The 25,908-nt window shown below is 43.4% G+C and overlaps 1 protein-coding gene across 3 annotated transcripts in view; it reads left to right on the top strand.

Moving 5' to 3' along the window:
- COL27A1 (collagen type XXVII alpha 1 chain) overlaps positions 1 to 25,908 on the top strand; it is a 234,859-nt gene that overhangs the window by 149,776 nt on the left and 59,175 nt on the right. For all 3 annotated transcript variants that reach the window (XM_074293625.1, XM_074293624.1, XM_074293623.1), the window contains exons 28-34: positions 8,757 to 8,810; positions 19,237 to 19,290; positions 20,067 to 20,111; positions 20,306 to 20,350; positions 20,600 to 20,653; positions 21,557 to 21,610; positions 24,714 to 24,767. In XM_074293625.1, the coding sequence (XP_074149726.1) occupies positions 8,757 to 8,810; positions 19,237 to 19,290; positions 20,067 to 20,111; positions 20,306 to 20,350; positions 20,600 to 20,653; positions 21,557 to 21,610; positions 24,714 to 24,767 (360 nt within the window). The remainder of the gene's footprint in view (positions 1 to 8,756; positions 8,811 to 19,236; positions 19,291 to 20,066; positions 20,112 to 20,305; positions 20,351 to 20,599; positions 20,654 to 21,556; positions 21,611 to 24,713; positions 24,768 to 25,908) is intronic.

Raw genomic sequence — 25,908 nt, 5'->3', positions numbered from 1 at the left:
AGGGTATAGGGAGAAGAGAGAGGCAGTATATTGTAGCACTAGAATACTGGTTCAAAAATGGAAACTGAGTTTAAATTCTCAGACTATCACTTATGTGACTCTCCCTGTTTTTGCTTCCTCTGTAGAAAACATTTTCTCTCCCTCCAGGGTAAGACAGATATTCCAGGGAACTGGGATTTCCACAGTGAGCAGAAAGATGCCTCTCACCCTGTTGACATAACCCATTTCTTCCTAGGGCTGATTCTGAGGGAGCCAGTGGGCAATTTTACATGATAATAAGTTAGTATACCATTTTAAGGGTTGCAGAGTGTTTTCCTCATCCTGTGAAGAAAATCATATGAACTTTTTTCCTACCATTTAACATCTAAGAAAACTGAGATTCTTGGGATAGAAAAATGGCCTAAGAACATATAGCTAAAATGAGAAGAAGATTTGAACTGAAGATTTCATTCCTGATGTTGAATGTTCTTTTTAGTGGTTAATGGAACCCAGAATCCTTAGCTCTTAGTCCGTGGTCAGGCCACAAGCTTTGCCATCACCTTTCTGCCAGGGAACCTAAGACATCTACTCTGTTGTATGCCATCTTGTGGGTGGAAGGGCTGAAGAGGAAAGCGGGTCCCTCCTGGTCTGCCAGCCAAGTCACTTTTTAAGCAAGCAGTATGGAAGGCATTCTGTTCCTGCATAGAAAATCAGCACTGTGCCTAGTGCAGTCAGCACAGACAGGGGCCAAACTGGGGCTGATGGAGCCTCCAGCACAAAGAGGCTTTAAGGATGCTTCCAGTAGAGCTGAACTTCCTATGCCAAGTGGTTAGTTTGGTCTGGAACAGGCAAGGAGGAGGGACTGTCTCTAGCCTTCCCATGGGTACCCACAGAGTTGGCTGGTTGCCTTGCTCTTCCTCTTGGTCATATTCCTCCCCTAACCCCAAACTTATAGTGCTTTTCTCAGTCAGGACTCCTTTGCTGATTGACTTCACTGATTGATCAGTGAAGGCAGCTGATCAGCCTCAATGAATAAACATTTCATCAAATGAATACTCATTTTGTACTTGATTCTGTGCTAAATGCATGAAAATACAAAGAAGGAGACATGGTCCCTGCCCTCAAAGAGCTTAGGAGTAGGGAGATAATACTAACACCATGAAATCAAGAAGATAAATTGTTTGGTTCAAATTTTAAATTCAAAGGAGAAAGAAATTAATTAAATCACGAAGAGCATTTAGACCTGGAAAGGAGAGATCTTCCAGTTCAGGTATTCTTAACCTGGGATTGGTGAACTTCTTTTTTAAAATTATTTTGATAATTGCATTTGAATAGGCAGAATAAGTCTGTTTTGTAATTCTATATATTTTATTTCATACATGTAAAACATTATCCTAAGAAGGGAAGGGCCTATAGGCTTTACCAGACTGCTATAAAGTTCCATCACAGAAAACAGATTACAGGGGTACGCTGGAAATGTTTAATCACTAGTTCATTGAGGGGTGGGGGTGGGAAAATATGTGCATGACACACTTTTAAGTTTAATCTGTATTATTAAAAATTTTTCCTTTACTTTCTTGAGTCTGAACAATTTGCAGAGCAATAAATCAAACTTTCATTTGTAGCATTGTTGATTTACAAAGTGTAAATGCTCACACTGAGAATTTAACAACCAGCTCTCTCAAGCCCATATGAGCTAGTTCCAGCTCACCATATGTGTTACTATATTCCTTTATTTTATAAATAAGAATACTGAGGCCTATAGAAGTAAAGTAATTTGCCTGGAAATACATTTAAGCAATGAGTAACAGAGTTGAGCTTTAAACTGGTGCTGTAATTCCAAGTCCAAGTTCTCTTTTTGCTGTACCAGAGGAGCTGAGTTGGGCTTTGATAGATAGGTGGAACTCAGAGGACTCTGATTTCTCAGGATTCAGAAGCAAAAGAAATAATTTTAATCAAGAGAAACCAAAATGAACAAAGATAGACAAAAATCCTCCTGGAGAATTCAAAAGGATTCCTGGAATTGCCAATAAAATGTATCTTTCTTAAGGGCAGGGACTGTTGCATCTATTTTTGTATGACCAGCACTTTGACGCAGTGCCTGGCACATAGCTGGCACTTAGTGATTGCTTAGTAATTGCTTGATTGATAAGCCTGGATAAACTGGAAGCAGTTTAACCTTGAATTCCCTGCAGAAGAGTTTAGAGCTATAAACCAAAAGATGCAAGACATCAGCAGACCAGACAAGAATTTGGAATACAGGCAGAGATTAGGAAGGCAGACCGGGACAGAAGTACTGGCATTAAGGTCCTCTGATTGTTTGGGTCAATATACCTACTTATCAAGAGAGTGTTGACTACTTTCCAAGGTCAGGCTGGAGAAAAACTGCAGATGAACCAGAATCCACACTTGGTCCAGTAACTCAGGGAGCTAAGTCAATCTTGACATTGCAAATCAAGGTACTCCAACCTTCTATTTCAGTAAGCTGGCTGGAAGCAAGGCCAGCTTGAGGAATTCAGTCAGAGAGAAGGGCCACCTTGGCAATTGGGAACGTTGTCTCAGAATGGATTCCTGAGTCCATTTCCAATTCTTGGGGCAAGCCACGTAGCCCTTCTTTTTAAAAAGAGTATTTTTGTACTTTTGTTTTTTAAAACATATTTAATAGTTATTTTTAACATTTGTTTCTTTTTAAATTTTGAGTTCTGGAGTTTCTTCTCTCCTCTATCCCACCTCCTGAAAAGACAATATGGAATGAGTTAAAAATGTGAAATCATGGAAACATTTCTATTTTAGCCATACTGAGGAAGAAAGCAAAACAACATGAAAAAATTATATTTAAATTTTCATTTACTTCATCCATTCTCTCTCTGAAAGTAGATAGCACTTTTTTTTTCATCAAAGGTCTTTTGGAATTGTTATGATTCACTGTATTACTCAGAATAGTCAAGTCTTTCATAGTTAATCATCCTTACATCATTGCTGTTACTATGCACAATAATATCCTGATTTTTCCTACTTCACTTTGCATCATTTCATATAGGTCTTGCCATGAGCTACTAGCCTCATAATTTATCATAGTACAACAGTACGCCACCATAATCAGATGCCACAAACTTGTTCAGCCATTCCCAAATTTATGGGTGTCCTTTCCATTTCTAATTCTTTTTCACCACAAAAAGAACTGCTATAAATGTTTTTTGTACATTGAGATCCTTTTTCTTTTCTTTTGATCACTTTAGGATGCAGATCTGGTAATGGCTTTGCCAGATCAAAGGATATGCACAATTTTTATAGCTCTTTAAGCTTACCTTCATATTGTTCTCCAGAATGATTGGACCATTTCATTACTTCACCAACAGTTCATTATTTTTCCCTCATCTCCTTCAGCATTTGTCATTTCTAATAGGTATGAAGTGATATCTCAAGCAGTTTTAATTTGCCTTTCTTCAATCAATAGTGATTTTGAACATTTTTCATATTCTGATGATTCTTCTTTTGAAAACTGTTCATGGTTTTTGACCATTTATCAAGTGAGAAATGATTCTTTTTAATAAATTTGATTCAGTTCCCTATATGTGAGAAAGATTTGGCCTTTATCAGAGAAACTTGGTGTATTTTTAGTAGTTTTTAGCAAAATGTAATTTCCATGATTATCTCTTTCAATGAAGTCTATTTTTCCTTTTGCTTTAAGTCATGATGGCCAGCTCTGTGAGAAAATTTTCTCCATTCTATCTTTCTCTTCCCCTTTCTTCCAGAGCATCTCTCTTTCTCCTCCATATTCTTTTTTTTTTTTAGATAAACCCAATATGCTTATATTTAAGTCATATTTTGAAAGTCAAATTTTCAATTCAGCTCTGGGCTTTTCATCAGGAAGCTTAGAAGTCCTCTATTTCATTAACTATCCATTTTCTCTTCCTGAAGGATGATAGTCAATTTTTCTGGATAGGTTATTTGGTGGTTGTAATCTAGCTCCTTTGCCTTTCAGAATATCATATTCCAAATCCTCGGTTTCTTTAACAAAGAAGCTGCTAAATCTTGTATTATTTTGACTGTGCCTCCACAAGACTGGAATTGTTTGTTTCTGGCTGTGGGAAGTATTTTCTCTTTGACCTGGGAGCTCTGGAATTTGGCTACAATATTCCTAAGAGTTTTCATTTTGGGATCTCTTTCAGGAGGTAATTGGTAGATTCTTTCCATTTCTATTTTGCTGTCTGGAATATAGAAGGATTTTATCATTTTCTGAAATGTGATTTCTATATCCCTTTTTTGATGATTGCTTTTAGGTAGCACAATAATTGTTAAATTATCTTTCCTTGATCTATTTTCCAGATCAAAACATTTTTTAATTAAAAAGTTAACATTTTTCTTCTATTTTTTTTCATTCTTTTGACTTTGTTTTGTTGTTTCTTGTAATCTTGTGGAGTCATTAGCTTCCAGCTACCTGATTTTACTTTTTAAGGAATTCTTTTCTTCAGTAAATTTTTGTGTCTTTTCTACTATTAAGCCAATTTTGCTTTTTAAGGCAATATTTTCTTTAGTATTTTTGTGTTTCTTTTTACCAAGATGTTAATTATCTTTTCATCATTTTCTTGCATCACTCTCATTTTTCCCTCATTTTTTCGCTACCACTCTTATTTCATTATTTAATTCTTCCAGGAATTCTTATTGACCTTGGATCCAATTAGCATTTTTCTTTGAGGCTTTCAATTTATACCTTGTTGTCTTCTTCTGAGTTTGTCTTGGCATTCCTGCCAACATAATAGCTTTTTATGATCAAGTTACTTTTTTAAAATTTGCTCATTTTTCCAATGTAGTTCTTCACTTTGAACTTTATGTTAAAGTTATGCTGTGCTCACCTGGGCATGAAGAGGCATTATCTCAAGCTTTAATATTTTTGTGCTACTGTTTTCAGAGCTAGTTATGGGGGATTGGACATCCAAGTCGATGTTATTTTGGGAGAAGTGAGGTGATGACTCTCTTAATCTGCCCTTAGTCTTTGCCTGGGAAAGTCCCCTTCTCCTTTGCAGCTACAAATATTACTGTTCCTCTTGGCCTGTGACTAGGACTGCTTCTTCCTTGTGATTAACTACAAGCTCCTTAACTACAAGCTCCCCTCTCCAGCTTAGAACTGTACTCCAGAACTGAATATGGCAATAGAGTTAGTAATCAGTGCCAGGTATACTTAGTGCCAGCAAAACTCCCCTTCTAATCTCTTTTTGACCAATTGTCCTACCCTTACTATCTGAGGACTTTGAGTTCCCAAAACTACTGTTGCGCTGCTGCTGCTGCTGCTATCATAACCTCCTCCAAAGTTGGTACTCTGCTATGCTCTAGGCCTGCGCCCACCCCAGTGTTACAGACCTCTCCTGTGGACCTCCTAAGTTGTCTTAGACTAGAAAAAATGCCTCCCTCTGATGTTTTGTTAGCTCTGCTGTTCCAAAATTTTATTTGAGGTGTTAGTTTAAAAATTGTTAGGAGGGGAAAGTTAGGAGAGTTCAACTGGGTCCCAATTCTGCTACCTTGGCTCTTTTCCTCCCCTTCTAGTCCTCAGTATCCCCAGCCATACATTAGATATTAGCAAGATTGGAGGGTCACTAGCAGACCCCACAAAGTGATGGGTGAGTGAACTTTGGAGCAGCCTGTTTAAGGGAGTATTAAGCCTGAAACTCAAGAATGAGACCTCAGGGAAATGGGACCTAAGTGTCTGGGAGATCAGCACATGGAAATGAGCTGCTCTCTTGCATGTGAAAACTCCAACCTTATTAAGTCCAGCTGGAGCTCATTCTTCCCTCTACACATCCCAGTTATGTGGATGCTGGGGCCAAATCTTAGTCTGTGTGCCTTTGAGGAGGCTCTAACCTGAGCTGTAATAATACTGGGAACTGAAAAGGGAAACTTTGGCTCAATCTGAGAGGGAGGCTCAGCAAGGGAAGAGAGCGAGCTGTGTCTCCCTTTCTATTATTGTCATCAAATTGGTGTTCATTTTGAACTTGGAGTGCTGGACCCCAGGGGCTCAGACGTACTTTGGCACTATTTCCTACCTATCAGTTGCCCTTCAGGGCACCCAGATAAGGACAATCCTGGGGCTCACGTGTGTGTATTAAATAATACTATAGGTTCATTCATCTGGGAGGTACTTCAGAGACCATCTGGTTCACCCCCGTCCTTGTTGTAGATAAGGAAACTGAGGCCCAAGGAGGTAGTGACATGTTCAATGTCTTACATGCAGTGGTAGGCTCTAACATACGCTGACTTCAGATGAGAATCAAATTTAGAGTTGGAGTTAAAAACATGAATTTAGAATTAGAAATATAGTCAGAGACAAATTTAGGGTCACATCTTTATACTGTATCAAGCCTGTGTATGTGTGTGTGTGTGTGTGATTACATGAAACTAACAGTGTGACCCTAGGTTAGTCCACATTTCTGAACGTCAGTTTTATCGTGTTTGAAATTAAGATGCAAAACTAAATCTCCAAGGGGAACCTTCCCCTCTGACCATCTCAATCTAGATTTATTATTCCCATTTCACAGTTCAAAAAACTGAGGCTGAAAGAGACTTGCTCAAGAACATCCTCTAAAATTAGTCAGGAACTGAATCCATACCTCCCATTTCACTTTGACTTTAGAATTCCAAATAGTGGATGTATTGTGTTTAAGAGGTAGCCCCATAAAAATGGTAGACACTTGCCCAGCCTCCCTGCTTCTGGTATCCAGGAATCAGATCTGTTGATTCTTTGGGGCCAAACTAGTTCCCTTAGCCTGGATCCACTCCAGATAAGGCAGCTAACAGAACAGGGCCTGCTCTATATTGTCTCCCCCACCCCTCCTTAACCCCATCAGCAGCCTGGTGTCTGCCTCGTGTTGGCGTCAGGGCCCTCATCATTGGGAGCACTGTGGAAGGAGTGGAGATGGGAGCAGCAGATGGAGTTATTTTTCCAAACACCAGAGAGGGGCTGTGGCTTCCCCCCTGGCAGCTGGAGAGACACTCTCTATGCTCATAAAATGAACACACCCGGTCTGGGAATCAGGGAGATGGGAGTGCAGGGGAATCTTCCCAAGCCTCCAAAAGGATTCTGTTACTCACACTTCTCCTGAGACCTTTACAGTAGTCACCGTGGTGTATGCAGTCGCATGGTCCCACTGATGGGGCTTCGGATCTGAAAGAGAAGTGGCAACAGGCAAACCTGCTTACTCTCTTCTCCTTTCATCTCCTTTTCTCTCCCACTTTTCATTCTTCTCTCCCTTCTTTTCATCCTTCTCTCCCTCTATGTCCTTTCTCCTTCCTTCCTTTGAGATCTTGTTCTTCTCTTTTTCTTTCCTTTTTTCCTTCTCCTTCCCCTTCCTTTCTCTCCTCCCCAATCTCATTCATAGCTTCTCTTTTCACTTCATTGTCTCCCTATTCCTTCTTTCTCTCTCTCTCACCCTGTCCAAATCCTCTTTCCTCTGACACCAAAGTAGACTTAGATTTTGCTGTCTATCTCAGTCTTCTCAAGGAATATTTGCTTGGGAAGGACCAGAGCAAGACATAGTCTTTCATAGATGATCCTGTTGTCTTAGTCTGAAAATAATAGTAATAGCTTACGCCTATGTAATATTTTATAGTTTACAAAGTTCTTTCCTTATAACAGTATACTGTAAAGTAATCCATGTGTTATACCCATTTAACAGATGAGGAAGCTAAAGTCCTGATTATATCCAACAGGTTTTTTTTTTTTAAAATCTAAACTGTTAGGTTTAAAAAAAAACCTGACACTGACTAGCTCAATTAGAGCAAGAGGAGCTTTGGTATGTTTTTCATAACTCTGTAGCTATCTATGTTGTCATAACTGTTAGAATGTAAACTCCTTGAAGGCAGAAATTGTTTGATTTCTAATATCTAATATCTAGTATCTTCAGCATCAGCACATTTGCTGACACCAATGCTTCTTAATCGATGGATTGACACGAGTGGCTTTGGGAAGGATCAAAGATTTGAAATTGGAAGGGACCTGGAGACCCCATCAAGTTTAACTTCCTCATTTACAGATGAGGAAAGAGACCCACAGTGCTTCAGTGATTACTTAGAGTCACAGAGATAGTAAGTGTCTGAGGAGACATTTGAATCCAGATCTCCCTAAGTCCAAGTCCATCACCTATCTATTTATCATTCTAGAGAGTATATAGCAAATCACACCTTGGGTCAGCATACCTCCCACGGTGATTGATTATTGGGTAAAGGAAAAGGAGGAAAATAATCAATTGAGTGATTTTAGAAAATGGCTCAGCCCTACTCCAGCCTCTGCTGGTCTACGTAACTGCCTCATCCCTGACCAATAGTCAGCAATGGGCTGAGGCTGCACCTGCCCTTATGGAGGCGAAGTGCCCCTGGTCTTACCTCTAACTCCTGATGTACCACTCTCTTATACCTCTGACTCCTCAAATCTGGTGACTTCTAGGGAAAAAATCCTTACCTCCTTTTACAAATCAGAGACCCTCTGCAGCTTAGTAAGTAGTTTAATGAGCTTCTATGGCCAAAAACCATTTTGCACCTGATGGCCAGTTACAGAGGGCAGGCACATGTCATCAAAGGACCTATGTACTCCCTTTTTCTGGACTGCTAGGGCCCGTCAGATAGCACAAGGATATTGGCATTCAGTTGGCTATGTTACATCATGGTTAGAAGAAAGAGCACATACAGTCAGTTTTCACCTCTGATACATATTGCCTATGTCATCTTGGGCAAGTCACTTTATCTCTTTCCCCAGCATTTCTAACTTCATGGTTTTCTCACCACAGGGACCTCCTGGACCTCGTGGGCCACTGGGGATGCGAGGAACAAAAGGACGTCGGGTAAGCTCCCTCAGAGGTCTCTAGGGGCTGGATCATCTCCTGGGGTAGGAGGCCCAGGTAGGCTGTGCTAAGGGGATGGGAAATGAGAAAAGGAAAGGAGAAGGGAGACAGCAGGTACCAGTCCTGAGAACCTCCAGGATGCTTGAGAAGTGACTTCTCCTCATCTGAGCTTCTGAAAGAGAACTTCTTATGTTCCTTGGAGGGTCACTCCATCTGCCCTGCCCTGCCCTGCCCTGCTGCCATGGGAGGGATAAGGATCAGTATGCCCTTGGCCTTTGTGACCGAATGCAGAAGCCAAAGCCAGGTTTTGCCCCTTCTTCTTTTCCCTCTGCACCCTAGAAGACTAGTCTGTTCAGCCAGCTGTGTACAGATGTGCTCTTTGGCTTCTGTCTGCTATTCTTTGCATTCTTATGTCCCCATTCGATAGTATCATTCTGGTATAGGTAAAGTAAGGGGGACAAGATATCAGCGTATGGCCTAACAAATACTGAAATCAGCAGTATTAAATGCATCCGTTTAATCTTTCCTGTAAAAAGGCCCCTTTTCAAAATCTTGTGATGGGTGATAGAAGACTTAGGGATTTTTTTTCTTCTTTCAATGCCCTTTTCCCTTCAGATGGTTTTTAAATGGATTTGGCTTTTCCCAAAACCAGATGGTCTGATAAGCCTGTTGGACTGTGGGGAGATTAAGAAACATTCCTCAGGCCCAGCAGGAGCTTCTAACTCTATGCAGTGTCACAGAGCTCTGTAGGGTGATTCAATCCTTTTGTTGGGGAAGCCCCTACATGAGCCTAATGTTTCTTCTCATCCCTCACAATATGCCTAGAACTCTCAGTTACCCCAGATACTTGCAATACCCAGGTTGGGAACCTAGGGCTTGTCCTGCCAGCCCCTCTGACAACTGCTCCTGTTCCCCATTCCTTCCCCTTTCTGGAGAGACATACATTCATTTAAAAGCTTGGCTCTGGAGTTTTGGTCTGCATTTCCTCCACAGATGTCAAACTCGAGCTCTCCTGGTCCCAGCCCCCTCCATCCTCCCCCTTAGCAAGCTCCCTCTACTCTTTTCCCAACATTGAGTGGAAGAATGCATCTTCTTCTTGAGGAAAGCCAGGCCCCCAACCACATCAAAGTCCGCCAAGCTGAGTATTTCAGGAGGCATCCGGAACCGGCAGAGTCAGGCCTTGCTGGAGCTGTGTATTGTATCAACAAGATGCTCAGAGGGTTTGGGACCCAACTTTTTAAGCCTTATTTCCCCAACTGAATATAGAAATAACCACAACCCCTTTTATAGAATATTGGTAATAATACCAGATTAAGAGTTAGGAGTTCTGGATTCTAATTCTAGATCTTCCATATATACTCACTGCATGACCATGGATAAGTTAATGGTCACACTCTCTGTACCTTAATTTTCCCTACTGTAAAATGGGAATTTTATACCAGCAATCTTCAATCTCTTTTAACTCTGGCAGTTTGGGAGGCAAACCTCAGTAATGTGGGTGACACTGGCTTTTCATTTTGTGTCATGTAGTTGCCTTTCCAAAGGAAAAATTGAAATTTGAGAAGTTAGCCAATTCTTGGAATGGGGAATATATGAGGAATGAGGTTTTCTCAATCAGTAAGAGAAAAAACACTAGATTTGGAATCATATGGTCTCAATTTTAATCTCTCCTTTTCTATGCACTGAGCCTCAGTTTCCTCATTTGTAAAAGCCTGAATATCCCCATACTGAAGACAGATCTTTGGGGTCCCTCCATCCCATAGCCCCAGCCCTCAGAACTCACAGGTTCATGTTGAGTTTAGAGGTATGGGGAGGGGGAAGAGAACGAAGGATGAACAGACTGAGAAGAGACCCTGCAAGCTAATTGGACAGATTTGTCATTCACAGGGGGTTTCTAGTACAATCTTAATCAGGTCTTGAATAGAAACATTCATGAGATGGAGAGTGTTCATTCCAGGCAAGGCAGACCCCCAGGTCCATCTTCCAGTATTTAATTAAAAGCATCTCACTTGGGGGAGCAGATATGAAAGCATTATCATATGGCTTTGATTGTAACCAATCCCCACAACCTGGAGGGCTGATGAAGTCTGCACTGTATTAGTTTGGAAATGGGAGGGGGGAATAAGTAGTTGGAAATCTAAATTAGCAGCCACTCACATTTGTTTTGGGCTGTGTTTATGCTTCTTTCTCTGAGCCCATATTCAGGGCCATCCCTAAGGAGGCTGGGAACCCAGGGCAGATCATACTGTGTGGCTCACTTCTCCCCCCAACTCCTGCCCCAATCTCCTTGAACATGTGGATCCAGATGGAATCTGATTAAAATGAACATCAGACAGTCTTGGAGAGAGAAAGAACAGAATAAAGATTTAGCATGGAGCCCTGAAAGCTGTCTTATATACATCAACCTCCGTTCTTTTTCACATCAACTAAAGGAGCCAAATTCTTCTTCCCATTTTCTTCTTCAAAGGATGGGACCTGGGGGTGTTGCCCTGTCTTTCCATCTTTTTAAACTTTACCCCCTGCCCTAAGGTCTCAGAGTGGGATGGAAATTCATAGGTTTGCTTCTTCCCAAGTCTTCTTTCTGGTCATCTTATGGGAGGGCAGAATCCCTGCCTTCAGAGGACATGGGGATCACAGAATCTGGTGAGTATCAAGGGCTCTTAGAGTTGGTTCCTACGTGCCTTCTGTTATCTCTCAGACTTACTTATACTCTGAATTTGGGCTCTTCTTTACCTTTAAAGAGTACTCTCCTAGAAGGGGGCAAAGAGATTCTTAGTTTCCTATAATTATGATGGGAACCACCCAACTCTTCACCATTTGTTTAAAAAAAAAAAACACTCATTAAAAAGAACATTGAAAATCACTTCCTTTCTTTACCCTCACTAAAACCAAAACTCAGTTAAGGGTCTGGATTTCTTTCTCAGCTCCCTATCTGGTCATCAGACATGATTCCTTCTATAACTTTCTCAATCCTATAGAAGGAAATTGAATTACTGCATTCAAGATTGGTCCTTGGAATCCTAAAAGGATATTGCGCTAGGGAAGAAGGCATTTTCCCTGGATATACAGTCATCCACCCCTTGAGCAGAGAACCACCTGTTTTGGGTAGTGACCTTCAAACCAGTATCTCAATAATGTTTAGACCAAAGATTCTTAACCCTTTGTATAGCAGTCTTTGGCAGTTGTTTAAGTCTATGTTCCCTTTCTCAGAAAAATGTTTGTAAATAATTAAAGGAAATGCTAAATTTCAGTTAGAGAAAATAAATCCACATTCATGGAACCCCTGAGATCTATCTGTGGGGCCCATTGGGGGCCCAAGGTTAAGAATTCCTGGTCTAGACAGTTTAGTGGATCCAATGAGGCTGTAAGATCTTTGGCTTACTGTTCCTTTCATTCTATTAAAGATTCAAAATAATCATAAATTTGATTTCTAAGCCTTAATGAGCTATGTAACTGGGCCATTTACCAGAGCATTCTGAAACTCAGCTAGAAAAGGAGGACAGCTCCTGCCCCTCCCTTCCTAATGAGACCATATCACTGAGGTGTGGATGTGTCCCCGACTGGGGCATGATGGACCAAGCCTGCCAGCCTGCTTTGGGCTGAGAGCCCGGCTCTCCCTGCCATGCTTGTCCCTAGCTTTGTCTCTCCCACAGGCTCCTGGCCCCATGCCTCCTCCTTTGTCTGACTCCCTGGTTGCTTTTGACCAGACAGGAAAGGGCGAGTGTTGTTCATCTACGTTTGGCTCGGAGGACTGAGTTCCTTGGCAGCATGGTGTCAACTTCTGGCAAGAGTCTATAGGAATGTCAGCTGTGTTCTTCTGGGTCAGACTGATGGTCCCTCCAGCTCAGTACCCTTTCTGATGGGGGGCACTATGGTAAATCGGCTATTTGGCATAGTGGATTGAGATAGAAGAAGGTACTCTATATTTAAAACTCCCCAAAGACACTGGATTTGCAACCAAAAAGACCTGGATTCAAATCTCACCTCAGATACCTGTGTAATGCTGGGCAAGTCACTTAAGCCTCAATTTCCAAAGTCTGTAAAATGGACTTTCAGGATTGTTGTGAGGATCAAATGAAACAAAATATGCAAACTGTAAAGCTGCAAATGCAAACTATTTTTATTATCACGGCTGATAGTTTTTTTTGTTTTGTTTTGTTTTGTTTTTTCCTAAAGAGGTAAGGGATATTTCTGTAAAGTGGAACAGATAAGGTTAGCACCAGAAAGAAAAGTTGAATTCAACCTTTTCATTCTATAGATGATGACATTGCATCTCAGAGAAGGATGTGGCCCAAGCCCACGTGGCCACTAAGGAGTGGTCTCCAGAATTGTCTTTCTGCCACGCCATTCCTGTCTGATATCCCAAGACTAGTGATGGAGGAAGATGGGTTTTTCAAAGTTGCGTTCTTTCAGTCACACTTTCCTGGCATCAGATATATTTTGAACCTGGGCCTTCATTTATACTTTTAACACTCTGGTTTTTCTTGATCCAATGTTTTGACTGGGTTTTAGGACTGGGGCATAACTAGAATCAGAAGACTTAGAGCTGGAAAGGGTCTCCGAGAGGAACTGTCTCACCCTTTCAGCCCACAGCTGAGGAAACTGGACAAAGAAAAGGGAAATGACCCACTTAGAGTAATTTGTGTCAGGCCACATAGGCAAACCTGTACGGAATTCCTTGACAAGTGATTAATTAGCCTGTGCTTGAATACTTCTTGTAATGGGGAACCCATCCTTAGCAATTGGTAGGAATTAGAAAGCTTCAATTGTTAGGAAGTTTTTTCTTTATGTTGAACATAAGTCTTCCTTTCTTCAACTTTTACTTAGTACTCCCTCTGGGCCCAAGCAGACAATTTTAATTGTTTTTCTACATAGCCTCTCAAATGTTTGCTTCCTTCCCCCACCATGAAGTCTTCTTTTCTCTAGTCGGTATTCCCAAGGAACCTGCTCTAGGCCCAACTTGGCATTGTAAGGGATTCAGAAGTAGAAGAAAAGTCCCTAACCTCAAGGGGTTTGCAGGCTAATTAGGCAAGGAAGACCAAGACAGGCAAAGCAATTAGCAGACATTCTACTAGGTTGAATGTAATTAAATGCTGAAGTATGTAGTATGTATTAAATGACTAACAGTGCTGAAAAGCTGATTTTGTTTTAAGTTCAAGACCTTACATTTATTATTGTCAAACTTCATAATTCTCTTCTCCAACTGGTGTCATCTCCAACTTCTACCAGAGGGATTTAAAGCGACTGATATTGGCTAGACAGCATCCTTTCAGCAGGTTAGGGAAAAGATCAGGCTCAGTAACAGGAGCTTTCTTGTCTTCTTTAGAGGCAACTTGAAGGACAAGCTCCATTTGCCAGCTCCCCTCCCAGTCTCCATCCCCAGTATCCTTAGCTCACAGAGAGCCACTAAAAACACAAATACAACTCTGTTCTTCACATAGGGGAACTCCTCAGGAGAATCAGGATCTTGGGCAGGTCAAGCTGCATAAAGACCCAGGTTGCCTTCTGCCATTCCTCTTACAATATGGACTTCTGGATGTTTTAGTCTTGGATCTTTAAAATCACAGGCGTGTGAAACCAAAGTCTTGGAAAGTTAGAAAAGCCCTCAGAGATGGCCTGTTCCAACCCTTATCTGAAGAATGCATGCCTCCTATTACATCTCCAGCAGGTGCTCATCTGCTCTTTGCTTAAGCATCTCCATTGATGGAAATTTGATACTTTACAAGAAAGTCTATTCTATTTTCTAAAGTTTAGAAACTTCTTCCCTATCTTGAGTGAAAAACTACTTTTCTGTGACTTCCATCCATCTCTCCAGTTCAATCTTGGAATAACCCAGAGTACTTGAAATAAGCCCAATTCCTTGTCTAAAATATTTGAATGCAATGATCATATTCACCCAAACATACACACACCCATCTTTACTCCCACACCCAGTCTACCATGGTTAGACCTTTGTACTTTCATTCAAGAAGAGCTGGATTCAAATTCTCCTTCATGCACATATTAGCTATTTGAGCCTCAATGAATCACTTGATTTCTCTCAGCTTCAGTTTTCCCATCTGTAAAATGAGGGGGTTGATGTCCTTTTACAGCTTTAAATCTATAATTGTTCCTTTTCAGAAGTGGTCTCAAGCATGCTTTTCATGAGAGATTTCAGTTTCCAAGGGTCCTGCAAAAAATGTACTGTTCAGGCATGGGCGTGCCATCCCAGATGTGATGTGACCAGCACAGAACACAGAAAAGATTGTCATCATGTGCTTCTCTTCAAGCATATCAGGCAGCTAGTTGTATGGCACAGTACATAAAGTGCTAGATCTAGAGTCAGGAAGGCTCTTCAAATTTGACTTCATATGTAGACTCTCTGCGTGACCCTACGCTAGATACTTAATTTGTTTGCCTCAGTTTCCTCATCTGTAAAGTGGGGATCTACTTCCTAGGGTTGTTGTGAAGATCAAATAAGATTGTAATTATAAAGCACTTAGCAAAGTGCCTGCACTGTTTAATGATAATAACTATGCATACGCACATATAAAATACCTTATCATTATGAAGTTTAAAGTCTCATTAGCCTTTTCAGCAGTCACATTACACTGTTGTCCCTAGTTGGGATCAATTATATTTTACAAGAGTCTTCAGAATAAATGTCTTGGCTACAGCTCTGAAGGTCATGTTTAGATGGGGAAAACCTGAAAGGAGTTTCCAGTTTCCCGTGACCTTCATTTAGTTTTTAGAAAACTATTTAACTCCACATCTGTTGCCTTAATCCTAGACAATTAGGGTTATATTGCCACCAAATTCAGAAGTCTGAAAAGGCTGCCAGCCAAGGGAGGTGCTCCCTCAAGTCAGACCAGAAAATTTCCCAAGTGTGAAGACACTGAGAGAAGCTAGTTACCCCACAACACCCTGAGTCATTGGTCTCCTCTGATGAATAGCAATCAATTAGAATCTATTAAGAGCCCACAGAATGTGAGATACTAGAGATGCAAAAGTAAAAGTGAGATTGCTCCTTTGTTTAAGGAGATTGCTTTCTGTTGTGGAAGGATGAGAGTAACCATAGACTTACAGATAAGTAAATACAATATCTATATCTAACCAATATGTGCTGGGTTTTTACTTGTTAGTGGCAGACTAGTAACTGCAAGAGTAAGGAAAAGTCTTTTCATAGTATCATAGATTATAGGATCATAGATAATCAGCAGGAAGGGATCTCAGAGACTGGCTAGTACAAGCTCCTTATTTTACAGGTGTGAACATTGAGAGAGAAGTGATTTGTTCAAGCCCTACAAGGAGTAAATAGAAGAGCTGACATTTGAACTCTGTTCCAAGGATTCTAATTCCAAATGTCTTTTTACTGCCATGTTGCCTGTCACAGTACTTCTTGAAGGAGGTGGTGATTGAATTGAGTCTTGAAGGGAGCAAGAGGTTCTAAGAGGCAGAGATGAGGAGGGAGGACATTCTAGATATAGAGGCACAGAAATAGATTATAGAACATTTGAAATGGGGAACCACCGGAAGACTAGTTTGACAAGAGCATTAAGTGCATGAGGGGGAATGAAGTGTAATTAGTCTGAAAAGTAGGCTGGAGTCCGAGTATGAGACCCTTCAAATGTCAAACCGAGGAGGTTGTTGTGTCTGACCCTAGAAATAGTGGGGAACTTGTAGCTTCTTGAGCAGGAAAGTGACAGGGTCAGAGAGATCCTTAGCTATTGGGCAGATTGGATGGGGAAGGAGAGAAATGTTGAGGTGGGAGATTAGGTAGAAGATAATTGCAATAGGAGAGAGGTGGTGAAGGATTAAACTAAGATGTGGTTGCAGGAATGAATAAAAGGGAATGTATTCCAGAGGAATTGCAAAGTAGAGTTGACAAGATTTGGCACCTGATTGGTTATGGAGGAGAGTGAAGAGTCAAAGATGATTCAAAATAAGCTAAACTGGGTGACTAGAGGGATTGTAGTACTTTCAGCAGAGAGATATTTGGAAGAATAGCCTTTCTTCTTTTATCATTGGAGAGCCGGGCCTCAGTTTCTAGCTGACAGTAGAGCAAATAGCAAAGACTAGTTACTCCAGTAGAGCCAAGTCCTTCTTTCCCTGAAGAGCGTATTCTGGGATCCCAGCCAGGAGCTAAAGGAAGTCTATCACTGTGCCTCTGATAAACTCAGATTTTTCTCTATTGGGCTCAGTGTCAATCAATCCTGTCTATTCTATTTGCTCTCAAGGTACATCTCCCCCCACTTCTCTTCCCTCAATTGTTTGTTGTTCTCTCTGGGACGGGAAGCATGTGGCCGCAGCTGTTTTGACTTACAGAGTGAAGAGCTGGTCTGAAGAAAGAGAATGGGGAGGGGGAGATGGCCCAGAGGATCCCACTCTGGTCTTCTGCCTCCTCTTGCCGTTCTTATCTTCAGAACTGACAGCTTGGATCTTTCAGCCTACTCCCAGCTACCCCCAGGTTCTCCACTCTTGGTTTCAGCAGGGAGCAGTTCCCAAGAGTAGCAGCCCTTCTCTCTTCCTCCATCCTTCATCCATCAGTTCTTTCAGTAGCCCCAGTGGGTGATTGTCTCCTGGTTCCGTTACTTCTATGTTGGCCCAGTTCCCATTCACTTCTGACTTGTCAGCGGGACCAGAGGGAGGCCCCATCCAGCTCATCTCTTTCTGGGCAGGGGGGGGGGGGGTTGGTGTTGAGGACATTCACCATTGCCCAGCTCTGCTTTCCAGGGCCTTCAGTGAAATGTGACTTGTTCCAGGATTTGTGCAATGATTGAATTGGAGTTTCTATCCATTTTCCAATCCTCACCCCCCACTCCCCTCAACACTAATGAATAAGGCCTCTGTCACCTGTGCTTTGACAATTTACCTAGAACCCAATTGCCATTAGTCTGTGTTATTACCTTAATCCTAAGGTATTTTCACCTTCTCTGTACACAGCTGGAGAAGCCATAAGGTCATGGAATTCAGAGCATTAGAGATTATCTAAAGCAGCCCCTTCCTTTGACAGATTGAGAAACAACCACAGGGAGAGTGTAACTTGACCTGCGTTGTACAAATAGTAACTGCTAGGATTAGAACCTGGGTTTTCTCTGACTCCAAATCCTGTGTTCTTTGCACCCCTTTGCACTGCCTCGGCTCTGATAATCTGGCTGAACCAGACTATGTCTGACTCTCATGTCAGGTACCAGACAGATCACCTCCTCTGCAACCCTCCGCAGAGCCTGTTTTTTCTGGTATTTGGCAGTTTCTTTTTGTTTGGGTATGGTTTTTTTTGGTGGTGGTTGTTATAAATCAGCACCTGGTCTTCCAGTTCTTTACCTCCAGCCACAAAGGGGGACATGTGTGTGTTTTGGTTCCTCTGGTGTTATCTGGGATCTCTTCTATAACCATGTGCTTTAAAAAGGCTAGGGGGTTCTGGGAGGATGGTCATGTTCCTCTGCCAGAGTAGCAAGGGGGAATGAATGGTAAGGCAAAGTATGATTCCCCAGCAGGAAAAAAAGCTTCTGCTAGTTGGATGGGGCTTGGCAGAACTGAAGTAAGGAGGCTGGGAGTAATCGGGAAAGACAGGCACAGGCTTTACGGGGATTTCCACCTTCCCCAGCCACTACCTCCATTCAGGATTGGATTATTGCAATAGCCTCCTAACTATGCTGATTGCCCCAAATCTCTCCCTTTCCTAGTCTATCCTCTATGAAGATGCAAACCTGATTTTCCTAAAGTGTAGGTATGGCCATATCACAATCCCTCCCCCCACCCCAAATCAAGATCCCAATTACCACCAGGATCAATCATAAACATCTGTAATTGACATTTAAAATCCCTCACAAGCTGGCTCCAATTTTTTTTCCACATTTCCAATCTTTTTTATTTCTGACTTCCCTCTACAAACTCAACATTTAGCTACAATGGCCAATTCTCAATTCTTCAAACATGACATTCCATCTCCTAGGAACCTCTCTGCTTTTGCATTGGCCATCCTCCATATGTGGAATGCTCTACCCCCTTAGCTTTATCCTCTGGCTTTCTTAGTTTCCCTAAAGATTCAGCCCAAAGCACACCTTCTGCAGGAGAGCTTTTCTGCCCCCCTCAGCCACTCATACCTTCCACTTTCAGATGATATTCCATCTGCCCTGCATGATCTGAATGGACCCAGATAGTTAAAAATTGTTTTGTTCTCTAGAGTATACACCGTGAGAGAGGGAACTATAGTGTGTCTTTGCAGAGAAGGCCAGAGAGCTGGCCCCATGCTTGTTCTGGGAAAAGCCATGGAGTGGGAGTTAGAGGGAGTGGGGAGAGTATGGACTGGGAGGGAGTCTAGGGGCCAGGTTGTGGGTTGGGGTGGAAGCTGGGGGCGGGTAGCACTACCCGAGTCCTCCCCCTGTTTATGGCCCAAGGGAGACCCCTGCTGTTCACACTGCTTTTCTGACCATCCTCTCTTCAGGGGCCCCGAGGACCAGATGGACCAGCAGGGGAGCCAGGGTCAAAAGGTGTCAAGGTATGTGCCCTCATCCAAAGTGCATGCTTCTCTGCCCAGAGATAGACCATCTTTCCTTCCTGGCTGGATTCAGGGGGATGGTAGCGTGATTTTCCAGCAGCTGAATCCTGTTAAATCTCTCTGCACTGGTCACCCCCCTAAACAGTGTAAGTATTCCTGTCTAGGGCAGTAGCTGAGCTCCAGATCCAGTCAGACACATACACAAAGTGCTTTCAGGATTCTGGGACTGGAAAGGAAGCTGAGAAAAGTTATCCTATCCACCCTTACCTCCATTCCTCTTCTGAAAGCAGAACTGCCCTAAAACCCCATGGGGAGTGACTTGGCCAGTTCCCAGGAGACTGCCAGAGGTTCTCCCAGATAACAGCAGCCTCTTACCTACTGGCACATGGCCTTGCTGACTGCAGGGGGTGTGAGGGCAAGGGCACAAAATGGTCAGTGGGCAGCTCGGTGCTTTCCCATTGTTAGGAGTACATCTTGAGCAAACCTCTCCCTCACTGCCAGCCTCAGCTTTCTGCTTTGTAATAGGAAGAGAGTGGACTCTACATTCTTTTCCAGCTTTATTTATCACTTTCTAATTCTAAGATCTGGTCTACTTTGGAGTAGAAAGGGATGAGGAAAAATAGCCTTCTCCCCTATCTCAGACCCATCGCCTTCTGAACCAGGCAGCCATACCTGGTCTGGTGGCTCCAAGGAGCATGAGCCTCCAAAATGACCAACACAGAGTGCCCCCTTGCAATGCCAAAGCCCGCCTCTCTGTTATTTGCTCTCCTCCTCAGGGCCCTCCAGGAACACAGGGCAAACAGGGTCTGGATGGACAGCAGGTATGTCAGCAATTTCCCCGGAGCCAAGGGCATGGTGCCAGACTGGCCCCCTGCCAATCTCCCCTGCCCTCCCCCGCCAGACCCACACACTCCCTTCACTGTGAGACATGCCTTTGATGGACTTTCCTGACACAGGAGCATGAGGAATTGGGACCCTGATTCTCAGCCTCTAATTACCCCAAATGTGTTTATAGGGCCAGGAAGGCGAGAGAGGGGAGCTGGGGCCTCGTGGCTTCCCGGTAAGTGTTAAACACTGGGGGCTTTCTTTTTCTTTTCATGAAAGGAGCAAGTGGACAAGGGGGAAGGAGGAAGCAGAGGGAATGACTTCAAAGATCTATTTGCTGGCCAGGCTTAGTTTGGCTTCGTTTAGTTCCAGGACATGTCTGTCACTTTCCTCTAGAGTGACTGAGACCAAGGTGGTGGGCGGGAGGCAGGAGAAAGGTGGTGTTGACTAGAGCAAAAATAATTCCAGGATCTGATCCCTGCAGGGAATCCCGGGTCCTTCCGGCCCCCCGGGGGCTAAGGGTGTTCCAGGAGAAGCAGTAAGTATCTCTCCCCATTCTCTCCCTCTTGCCTGCATGCTTTTTTCACTCTTCTCCAGGCTCACTGAAGCATCCAGGGTCCAGGGGAGTGGGCCAGTCCCATCGAGGATAGGCAGGGGGACAGTGACTCTTGTCCTGCCAATATAATGCATAATACTTAAAGAGTGTGGGGGAAGAATTGTGTGAACAGTCGGAAAGACCAGTAATGCTGTCTGCAGAGAGTTCTTTAAATCAGAGGAGGGACGGGGATTATTTTGGGAAACATGAGGTTCCTCCCTCTAAGAGATAGAATGCAATCTTTGCTTTCTAAAGAGATGATATAAAAAGAAGCTGGGTGAGGAGGACTAGGTGAGGAGAGAAGGCCAGAATATCCCAGTCATAGCCTCAAAGAAAGGCCGCAAAGGAAATTAGGCCATTGGCCTAGAAGCACTTGAGTATCTCCTCCGCCTGAATTCTCTATTCCTTTTTGCCGAGCCAATCTGGACTGCCTAGTTTTCCCAAGTGATTAGTTCGGGGGGGGGGGGGGGGGAGAAATCTATTTATGTGTCTGGCCTGAGCTCTGAGCTCTGTGGTGAAAAGGGGAGACTCCAGTGGAGTCTGGAGCAAGGGAGCTGGAGGAAGGCCGGGGACCAGACTCTGGTGGTTTGGAAGCTGCTTGTGGGCCAGATCTGCATGGAGGGGGGTTTTGCCATCTCCATAAGAGCAGGGCACGGGCCAGCCTTAGTCCATGCTTGAGGGAGGAATGAAACATCTGAGCCGGCTCTTTGGGTGATGGAGCCTAGGCTAGGATGGCTGGGAGCTTCTGGCTGCTAGAATGTCTGAGTGAAACTGGCTAGAAAAATAACTTGCCATTGGAGAAAGGGGCATCTTAAAGAGATTTTTGTGCATCTCTCCATCTTCTAGGGCCCTCAAGGACCACAGGGACTGATTGGTCCATTGGGAGAGATTGGACCGAAGGTAATGTGTTTAAATGGACCTTCAACTACTCTCTCTTTGCCCTTCTCCCAGTCAGTGCCTCCTCAGAGGGGCCTCTTGGCTTCTTGGAGAGGTGCAAAGGGACAGGGAAGGATTTTGGTAGTCACCATTGTTGAAGTATCGAGTTGTTCCCAACCTGCATATTCTTCAACCTTCATATTCTTCATTCTGCCTCCCTTATAGACTCTCCTGATTTTTCTTTCTCCTTTTATGAAAATTTATTTTCAAAGAAAGATTTCATAAACTTATTCATTAATAAGGTCCAAATGACTGATAACAGGTCTACCAGTCTTCTTTTTCCCAGAGATGTGTGCATTCTAACAGAAATCACAACTTTAAGTTAATTGTTATCCTTTTCATGGAGTTATGGAGATTCATCCTCCTCCATTTAAATCTGGCCTCAGACATTTATCAGCTGTATGACTCCAGGCAAGTCACTTAACCCTGTCTCAGTTTCCTCATCTATAAAATTAGCTGGAGAAGGAAATGGCAAATCACTCCAGTATCTTTCTCTGCCATCAAAACCTTAAATAGTCAAAGTGACAAAGAAATGACTCATCAAGAAAATCCTTTCAGTGCATCCATGTTTTCTCATACATTAATTCACTCCAACAATTCTGTGAGGTGAGTATGAGGGAAAAGGAATTATATTATTGTCATTTTATAGTAAGGAAATTGGGAATAGGGCTAAATGAGGAGTGTTCAGGTTCACAGTAATTGGCAGAGTGAGGATGCTGACCCAGGTCTTCTTGCCATCTCAAATCCCACTTTCACTTTCTATATTTTTTCTAAGTATTTCTAAGTAGTTTCTAAGTAAGGTGTCTCACTCCCTCTCACTCATACTGAAGTTTTGGGAAGATGAGGGTGGGAGAGCTTTTGAGTCTCTTCACCAAACACAGGCCCGCCCTCTAACATGATACCAAATGAGCAGCTGCCTCCTTTGCCTTTGTGTAAAACTAATCTGGGTGACTACACATCTCCAGGCCTTTAGGAATCCTCAAAAGGGATTTACCATGAGATTGGAGGCCAGTATTCTGAACTGAAGGAAATTCTTTTTTCTTGTCTCCCATTGAAGCCTATAAAAAGTTTTGTAACTTCTTTCTTCACCACCTATCCTATTTCTTTTTTCATTATATTGGATCCATTTTCTTCATCCCTTGACACTCTTTTTTTTTTTTTTTTTTTTTTTTTTTTTTTACAGAAATAAGGGACTTGCCCAAATCTACACAGTGACTCAATAGTTGTAGGAAGCAATTTTGCTTTAATACTCTCCCAGTGTGGTGTCAAAATAGCAATCTACCCCAAAACAAGAGAAAAGATGGGTTCAAGGAGAAAGACGAGGGCGCTTGGATCTATTTCCAGGCTTTACCCGCTAGGCAGCCTAACCTTATGCAATGAGCATGGGAGTTAGAAGACCTGAATTCAAATGCTAGTTCTGTGATATAGAAGAAGCTCTTGAACTTTCTGAGCCTTAATTGCTTCACCTAAGGTCCCTTCTAACTTTAGATCTTATGATCCTATCACCACTCAATGGCTCTCTTTACGCCAACAAAAATGGGTGAAGTTATTTCCCTCTATTTAACTTGTGGAGACTTTACAAGAGTATAGAACTCTGTCAATAAGGCAACAAAAAAACTGAGATTCACAGAACTTAGGATCCTTTCCAACACACTCCACCTCCCCCACTCAAAACAGAGCGCCCATCTCTTGGGGTTAGTTGTCTGTCATCTTTTTGGTCTCAAAGAGAATGGATATACTCATTCGGCTTAAAGCTCAGCTATCAGGCAATTGCTGCCCCGCCACACACCCCCTTGTAGCTGTGTGAATCACAAGATTTTCCATTCCAGGCCTGCCAAAAAGCTCTCAATGTGGTAAACCGCACAAATGGGAGCTCAGCTCGCAGCCTGCCTCCAAGCAGCTTCTGGGCTTGGCCAGGCCATACAGAGCTGAAGCTTCCATCTCCTATAGCCTGGCAGGGCGACCCCCTGATTCCCAGAAGGACCTTTGTGTTGTCATAGTGGGAAGTCTCACCCCAGATCCCTAGGGCCTCAGCCCATTCCTCCCAATTTTTAGGAAAGAGGAGAAAAGAGCCTTGGGGCTCTCCTGTAAGGACTTCCTTTTTGGTGCTGATGCCATTGACGACAGTTCCCTTCCATGAGACTCCCTTCAGAAAGCCTGGTGCCTGCAGAGGAGATGCTTGCGAAGCCATCTCTCCTTGGAGCTCCCCATCATTGGGACTGATCTTTCTCTGATCTGATAACCAGTCAAAGGAGCTGGGTTGAGGAGAAGGGGGAGAGGAAATATCTCTTTAACTACAAAGCAAATTTCTATTGCTGCACCCTGAGGTTTTGACTAGAGACTTTCTCCATGCCCAAGGGGGTGCTACCCTCACAACACCCTTCTAAAGTAAGTACGAGACCGCCTCATTCTTCCAGATGGAGCCCTGAGACTCAGAGAAAGTGAACTGGCACAGCTAGGAAGCACTGGAGCTGAAGCTCACTCTGGTCTTGCCTTTTTCCCATTCCGCCTGTCAGTCACTCCCTCAGTTTGCCTTATCCTGCCTTCCACCCTGTGGCTTTGGCTGTTTTGATGGTCCCCTTGGGCTGCAGTCTGGGTGAGCTCCTCCCTATTAATAACCTGGGGCAGTGATGATTGTGCCCCAGGGAATGGTGTAGCTGCTTTCTTCCTAAAAGCTCCAGGGACCTCACAGTCGGATACAGGGACCTCTTTGTCCTTCCATCCCTCCCACCCTCACCCTGCAAAGGGAACAAGTATAAGTTTTACTGGAGGGACTCAGAAAAATCAAAGGCCTGCCTAGGACACCACAATGAATCATCAATAGAGCTCGGTCTTGGACACAGGTCTAGAGAGTTGATAGTCCAATGCTTCTCCTTGGAGACCACGTCTCACCAGTTACAGCAACATTCCTCCTTTTTCTTTTCTGAGATTCATCTTCCGTCCCTGTCTATTGTGCTGAAGCAGATGAGCTCTTGGAGGGGGAGTGGAGGGCCAGGTTCCCCTCTGCATCCCTCCCTGCTGACATCTGTTGGTCAGCTCTAGCAGTTACAATGGAACTTTCTTACAGGGACCCCCTGGTGCTTTGGGAGAGCCTGGCCTGTCAGGTGAAGCTGGGATGAAGGTAAGCAGAATCCATAGTCCAGTCTCCTCAGCCCTGCCCCCACCCCACCCCCAGACCCAGAGAACAGAGGCCTTTGTTAGTGGCTGACTAGAATGCCTGGGATATGCCTTTTGAAAAGAGATCTGGGCTGTGCTAAGGGGCCCTACAGTTCCCAGGAGTCACTGGCTGCGATCAGCCTTCCAGGGTTGATTGCTCTGGGGCCCCACAGAAGAGACTGAGCTTTACCTCAAATGGGGGGGCTCCTATCCATGAGTGGGGTAATGAGATCTTGGAAACCCCAGAGAAAAAACGAGGAAATCATCTCCAGGGGCCACTCAACTTTCTCAGGCAGCTGCAATTGGAAAGTAGGAAGGAGGGAGGCCTGGGGGAAACACCCAGAGCCTGGTTGGGGCACTATTTAGAAACCCTGGTTCTTTCACTGCTCTTCTATTCACCTTTGAACCCTGGATGTCTGGAACCCCACTTGGAGATGTTCCAATGCTTGCATTTTTTAAAGTTCACTTGAATAAGTCAAGCCTATTCAAAGCTCCCCGGCCCCACATAGCCCAAATTCAGATCTCATCTCTGCTGCTTGCTTGCTAGTTATGTGATTTTAGGCAAATCTCTTTACCTGCTTGGGCTTCAGTTTCCTTATCTGAAATTGATCTGGTTGACCCCAGTCTTTAAGATTCTTCCCAGCTCTGATTTCCTATATACTAATAGTTTACTGAAACCCACCTTTTGAGCTCCTCTCTGTACCCCACCCCTCAGAGAAGCTTAACCATAAGCCAACTTTTCTCTCCCTTCCTACCCTCTGCCCAAGCATTCCTGGAGTTCCCAGGGGCTTTTAGATTTGACCCTAGTTCAGAGTCAGCAACATTCTGGACTGCCCCCAGATTAAGTCCAAAGCCTCCATGGAGTTTAGAGAATACTGGGGGGAAGGGAGGTGGAGAGGGGGAAAGTGTAAAAAAAAAACTATTCACCAGCAGACATCCCCTGTCTTCCCATCTCCACGACCAAGCCTTTGGTCAGGTCTCAAAAGATGGGCTACAATTTATTCCAAGGGCCCTTGAAGATTCATTAGTCTAAAGTCTTTGCCAGCTCTAAACCCTGCAATAAGCTGTATGCTGAGATTTGGGATGGTGTTGAGATGCTAAGAAAC

The sequence above is a fragment of the Sminthopsis crassicaudata genome, chromosome 2, assembly GCF_048593235.1.
Source record: "Sminthopsis crassicaudata isolate SCR6 chromosome 2, ASM4859323v1, whole genome shotgun sequence".
Classification (NCBI taxonomy): Eukaryota; Metazoa; Chordata; class Mammalia; order Dasyuromorphia; family Dasyuridae; genus Sminthopsis; species Sminthopsis crassicaudata.
This window is presented reverse-complemented; position numbering and strand designations above follow the sequence as displayed.